Source organism: Morone saxatilis, unplaced genomic scaffold (genome assembly GCF_004916995.1).
Source record: "Morone saxatilis isolate NCDOM2014 unplaced genomic scaffold, NCSU_SB_2.0 Contig20, whole genome shotgun sequence".
In the NCBI taxonomy this organism is placed as follows: domain Eukaryota; kingdom Metazoa; phylum Chordata; class Actinopteri; family Moronidae; genus Morone; species Morone saxatilis.
In genome coordinates, this window is record NW_023339763.1 from 10,326,287 (window position 1) to 10,333,125 (window position 6,839).

General features: G+C 38.9%; 1 protein-coding gene across 1 annotated transcript in view; it reads right to left on the reverse strand.

Moving 5' to 3' along the window:
- Positions 1 to 2,621, reverse strand: part of f9b (coagulation factor IXb) — a gene marked incomplete in the record, with an annotated part of 8,161 nt that extends 5,540 nt beyond the window's left edge. The window contains 2 exon segments of the mRNA XM_035665946.1: positions 1 to 154; positions 2,521 to 2,621. Of these exon segments, the coding sequence (XP_035521839.1) occupies positions 1 to 154; positions 2,521 to 2,608 (242 nt within the window).
- Between the last annotated feature and the right edge of the window lie 4,218 nt (positions 2,622 to 6,839).

The window sequence follows — 6,839 nt, forward strand, 5'->3', positions numbered from 1 at the left end:
TCGAACACCTCCCGGGCCTCCTCCATCGTGCAGAGTTCCTCTTTACACTCCCGCTCCAGATTGTCTTTGTGAAGTTCTTCAAGATGGCCACTGTTGTATCTGCGGTAGCGAAGCAGCACTGTGTGTGCCGCCTGCTGAGACAAAAACACATCTCCTAAAAAGGTAACAGAAGACAAAGTGGAAGTTATTGAAACAGCTCTGACGTTATTCTCCAGCGGTACCCCTAAAAAACTACATTTTCAGTCTATTGGAGTTTTTAACGTCTGACGCTGTCAACCAAGTTTATTGGACACAGTCTCAGTAATGTCCAAGGGATTTGGTCACACCTATAACTTTTCTTTGTCTTGTTCCTATTTGGTAGATGATGATGATGATTTTGAGTTTTGGAGATACATTTTCTATAATGTTTTGGGGGGGTACAACTTGAGGCTATTTACATTCTGGTGAATTGGACCTATTATAAATACATTACAGTAAGTTTGGCCACGCCCTGACAAACATGATGTTTTAATTGAACAGATGTAAACACAGCCTTTCCGTGGGTAAGGAACAGAAACCACAATATTTGCAGAAAACATTCAAGCATTAAAAATCTAAAAATGGAAAAATAATTGGGGCATGTGCAATGGTTTAGGCAACCCTACCACTGTCAGTACTTATTAACCCCCACCCAGCAGATATCACAGCTTGCAAACAGTTTTTGTAACCAGCTGTGAGGCCCCAGGCCAACTTCTCTTGAGGTGGTCCATTGAGGATAGGAGTGGATTAGGATCATTATCCTGTTGTAGAAACTTTCCTCCTTTCAGCTTCAGCTTTTTAACAGATGCTGTGATGTTTGTTTCCAGAATTTGCTGGTATTTAGTGAAATCCATTCTTCTCTCTGCCTGTGCAATGTTTCCTGTGCCACTGGCTGCCACACAACTCCAAAGAATGATAGATCCAGCTCCATGCTGAACAGTTAGAAAGGTGTACTTTTCATGAAATGCTGGTCCTTTTTTCCCCCCCAAACATCCCTTTACTGATTGTGTTCAAATAGTTCTATTTGAACTTCATTAGTCCACAGCACTTGTTTCCAAAAAACATCAGGCTTCTGTAGATGTTTTGTTGAATACTTCTGATGTTGGATTTTATGATGTGAACACAAGTAAGGTTTTCTTCTACTGACTCTTCAATTAAGGTTTTGTATGCTTAAGTCCACTAAATCTTCCTGCACCCAGGGTTTTTCTTGGTCTTCCAGATCTCATCTTGACCTCTACAGTTCCCCTAAATTGCCATCTCTTAATGACATTTCACACTGTTACTGTCACACTGCTATTTTCTTGTAGCCTTCTCCTGCATTGTGGACATCAGTCAGGCGTCAATAACTTTCATTTTCAGAGTCTTACACAGCTGCTTAGAGGAACCCATGGTTGGTGAGGGTTCACATAAGGTCTGAAGAGTCAGAGTATTTGTAAAGCTTTTTAAATTGGCACCAGCTGATGCTTCCTAATCACAATTGTTGACATGCCTTAGGCCAAAGGAGTCTGAGACCTTGTAAAAAATAATCTTAGGCTGCAGAACTCTTTGGGTCCCCAGACTTTTGCACATGCCACAGTGATATTTTTATTTTTATTTTCGTTCAGTGTATGAAATTAAATGAAACAATGCATAAATGCTTGCTACAAATATTGCATTTTATTTTCCATAACCTAGAGTGGCTGTATTTACATCTTTTCAATAAAACCAAAAAACACCAAAATGTGTTATTTTTCAAGGGGTGGCCAAACATACAACTGTATGCCAAATTACATATGAGCAGTTCCTGTTTACAATGTACACATGGATGCACAGACAATGCTACTTGATTACTTTGAGACTGAAGAAAACAAAAAAGAAAAGTTGTATCTTTGTTTCTGATTTCTAAGATAATCTATGGAGGTTTATTGGTGATGATCACTATCATCTGAGTCACACTGAATCCAAACATATGTGTTTCATATCTGTGTGTTCAGATTTGAGTTATGACTCTAAAGTAGTTAAATTGCTTCCATGTGTTTCACAGCCACTGCTGCAGCTCGTGTTCATACACAAATGTATGTATGTTTGTAGAACACCAGCCTGCATGTGTCTCTTTCACACATGGGTGTACTATTAGAGAGGTCCTCGACTACATCCATGCTTTTATCTCACCAGTATCTTGAGCTCACGTTTAGATGTACAGCAGAGAACTGTGTTTTTATTGCAGGACTCGTTCCAGTTTTTTTTTCAGCATTCAAATCAATTGTATCCAACATAATTCAATACCACTTCATACCACATCTGCTGTCCTCTATGACAGAGGAAATCAATAATTTTCTTTCAAACCTACAGTGTTTGATAATCCAAACATATTTTCGAGTGTTGTTACTTTGGGGTCAGAGGTCAGGCATTTAAAAATGAACAAACAATGATCAACTGCCTGACCACCAGGCTCTTCATATATATCTCTGACCTTTGGCTGCCTTCTGCCTCCTAATCCATACCTGCTCCTCTGTCGTTTACCTGTCTTTTCCTCTGGTATTACGGCGGCCAGTCCGAACCCCTCCAGCATTAAACAAGCAATGAAAGCCAGTAAACCAACTCTGGCCATCTTGTCATTCAGTTGTCCGTCTGCTTTTGCCTGAACTCGGTATGAGAGAGACTGATTCACTCCAAAGTACAGCAACACACTATTTACTCACCAGGGAGGCCACAGAGTATGTGTGTATTTGTTCACTTGTGTGTGTGTATATGTGTGTGTTTGTGTGTGTGTGTGTGTGTGTGTGTTTGTTTGTTGACATTACTAGCTGTTAATCATGTTGCTTATCATGATGAGTCCTGTCCGATAAGCAGCTTTTTGCTTTTTGCGGCATGACTTACCTGACCATTTCAAATGGGGTAAACATGCACACCCACACACGTTTGTACTTTGGTATTTGTGAGGACCCTCATATACTCCCTAGCCCCTAACTGTAACCACAACAGCCACCGCAAATGTTTCCCTACATAACCTACATCTAATTCTGACCCCAAAGAGTTTCACAGAGACGATGTAACCAAGAAAAAACAGTACTATTATACTATACTATACTACTATAGTATTATTTATTTTACAATCAAAAAGTTGAATTTATTAGCAATAAAAAAGCATACTTGCGTAATTCAGTACACTCAGAGGTTTTGCCTCACCGACACTTATTTGGTTCAGTATGACCGTACTGGTCAAACTGAACTTAAGATAGCTGTTAGCGAACTAGATAGATATTGCTTTGTAACTGACATTACCAAGTCAGCTTTCTGACTTTTTGACTCTTTTTGTTTTTTTGTGCTACCCTTAGGCATTAACCACTGTGCCCAAATTATCACTTGTGGTAACAGTGGCTTTCTATCTCTCTATCTCTCTCTCTCTCATCTCTCTCCTCTTCTGTCATCTCTCTTCCTGTCTCTACTTCTCCTCTCTTCTGCTCTCTCGTCTCATCCCAACATCGCACACACACACACAGCAGATTTTTAACTGCATTACCATTTGAGTGAACAAATGTTACTGTAGGCAGGTAAATCAGCTTAAAGTCATTTAAACACAGCCCGAGGACACTGATAATATAATTAAAACTCTTCACCTGGTGCTGCAATTTACACACTTAAGTAAAGAACACCCAAACTCAAAGCTTGATCCTGAGTATTGAAGGTTATTTGATTAGAGTGTGAGTTACACTGGGTGTGGCTGTAGACAGTGACTGACAGCCAGGCCAGCTGGCCATGAGCCAGCAGCTCCTTGGCAACATGGCCTTGTGGTGACTTATTGGCTGAGGATGATTTAAATGGGGTGAGGGGGGTTTACATCCCTCTTTTAAGTGGAACTTATGCAGCCTATTAAATTCATTCTCCTTGAAAACTATAGATTTTACAGCAGAGACAAAATTGTGAGGGAATATAGCAATTAGCACGTTCACTGTCCCTTTGGTAACAATTATGATTAAATCACTTCCCGCTGATTAGTGTCCTGGGAGCCGATCTGTCAGTGCTGTGAACAGCAGCTCAGCAGTGGAGGAAGGGGCCGCTGACATCAAGCATCTCAGATGTAAATGCACACAGAGAGGCAGAGCAAAGTGGGTTTAAACCAGAAAAAGCATGCTGGTGGGAAAGCTTGTCCCCAGTGTACAGAATCCCATCCAGACTGTGTATTGTTACATGACTGCTTATCAGATTTAAGTATATCTTGTATTTTTGCCTGCAAGTGGATTACATCAGCATTTATATAATCTGATTGTCTTTATTGTGGACAGACTGTAAACTGGAGAGGAAAAAGAGTTTGAAGAAAAATGGCACAATACTTGCAAAATACTGTAGCTAATAAGTAGTATGAAAGTATGAAAAGTTCTTTATCTTTTGTGTGATTCTTCAAGTATGATCTTGGAGGTTTGGGTGTGTATTGGACAGATTCTGACATGGTGCAATGATGAAGACTCTGGACGTAGGCCTGGGATCAAGTCAATAACCTCTTTTTTTTCCTCATGTAACCCTGTCATCAATCAATACAGAAACGTCCTCTCTCCTTCCCGGTATTATCATACAGCTGTTTTTCTGCCAGTGTGTGACTCATGAGGTCAATGTCTCTGCCATTAATGTTCCCTCACCCACACTGAACTGAGTGGTGTACAGTGGACCTGAGACCCGTTCACAATGCAGAGGAATTATTGTATTATAACTTGCAAGTGACTTACGTACCTGAGGATTTGTCAGTCTCTTTTTAAAATTGGCTCCAGGGTACACTGTTTTCACTGTGTCGAGAAGTCATTTGGAGTTGACTTCTGCCAGGCGTAGGGTTTGCCATATAGGAAAATATAATGAGGGATATTTCACCGATGACAAGACCATATTTTAGAGGCAGTTTAATTAAGCACATTTCCTATGCTTGACACTTCATTTGTCATTATCTGACTTAGTGTGATTTAATTAACCCTATGCACCCGTTGCACTAAGGAGGATGAAATAAGCTGATAGTTACCCAGTGGTATCTGACAACTATAACTGAATAAAGTATTTAAAGATAAATGTGTTCCTTTTACAAGTAAGTTGCCAACAGGGCCCTGTCTGTTTCCAGGGGCATTTTACCATAGTAGATTCTGCTGATGGGAACAGGAGCAGTCATATGTGGCACTTTTTGTTCTAACAGAGCAGCTGGTCCCAGAACAGTAATCCTCCAGGGGAGGCTCTGGCAGAGGGCCAGCTGTGCTTTGGTCTGTTGGCTCTTTTAGTAGCTGAAGTCAAAAAACCACTACAACTTGACGTCACATATAGACACGTTATACAAGAGTCAGACCAATTTATCATATGAGAAAATGTGAAAGATGCAGAGAGGAAGATTTAAGAAACAGCACTAACGTTTATGCTACGGCTAGGGGTCAAATAGGGAACATAAATATTCAATAAAACAAAGTATTTTCTATTTCTTTAGTTTTATTTATTTTTAATATTAATTGTTTTATTTTGTTTTGGGGGTAATGTTGTTAGTTGTGATTTAATTTAATTTCTAACTTTAATCAATTAATATTTTCTATATTACTTTTGTCAATCTACGAACAGCATGGTTCCCCTTCTGCTCAGCTTTTTCCTTTTTATTATTATTTGTTCGAAATACATGACACTGGCTATCTGTTTAAAAGCTTTAAACAGAGTCTTTAAACACTGAGACAAAGAAGGAATCAACCAAAAAACAGAATTAAAATACAGGCATTATTTAAGTGTGAACCAGTTTGAAGCCTACATATGGAGATTCTTGTTTTTCTTTCGGGTACATGGTATGTGATGGCTAATCATTGCTTACATAATAAAGCCTACATTGTGTGGAGAAACCTTGAATATGTTTTTTTACAGTCAACCATTCTGTCTTTATCACATGAGTAAAATCAGTGTATTTGCAAATATACTGTCAGTCTTTTGCAAGAGAGACTTAAAGACTTATTACGTATAAATAATATAATTCAGTCACACACAGTAAGGACACACAGAACTTTTCTCTGGGACAACTCTTTATCTAACCTTCTGTTTGTGGAAATACCAGTTCTAACATTAGCCTTAGGGTGATTTAAAGTAAATAGCTTAAACTTTAATCTCATTTTACGTAAAATGTTTGCATGAACTAGGTCTCCTGTAGTGAATTCTTGACAGTCCAAGGCAGAAACAAACAACATTGGGACAACTTCCAGCAGGTCAGTTAATGTAGGTTAACAGAAAACACTTTAATTTATCTCTGACCCAACTTCTTCACACTGGGTTCTAAGAAACTGAAGCTTTTAAGACAGTTGGTCTTGAACCAATATAGGCTTGAATAGATTGAACCAAATGGTGCTGCAAGAGAAGAGAAGAGAAGAGAAGAATACATCAGAATTTAGTATATGGAGTCTGACACTGATAAAAAAATGTCACAAAACAGAGATCAGGAAAAATAATATTATAGTATGTTGCACTGTCTCAGAAACAGAGTTGTATGAGTGGGTTGTTGTTCCTGCAGGACACTTGCAGGTTCAAGTTGTCACTCGTCAAATCTTGCATAGATATCTTTAGCTGTCATGTTTCATAGTCAGACGGACTGAGTCAGTATACTACTAGAGTACTAGAGTTTTATTATCTGAGAAGACAGTGCAGGCAATGGTGTAGTGCAGGAATATACCCCAGCATGTATCGAACGTATAGTGTTCTATAATCGTTAATTTCCATAATGCCTGAAGTCAAGCAGCAATAGTTAAGTGACAATGTGTAAAGACTACTGGCCTACTTTTGTGTTTGCTAAATATTCAAGACTATTTAGCTGGACAGGCCACTTTAAAAAAAAAAAAAAA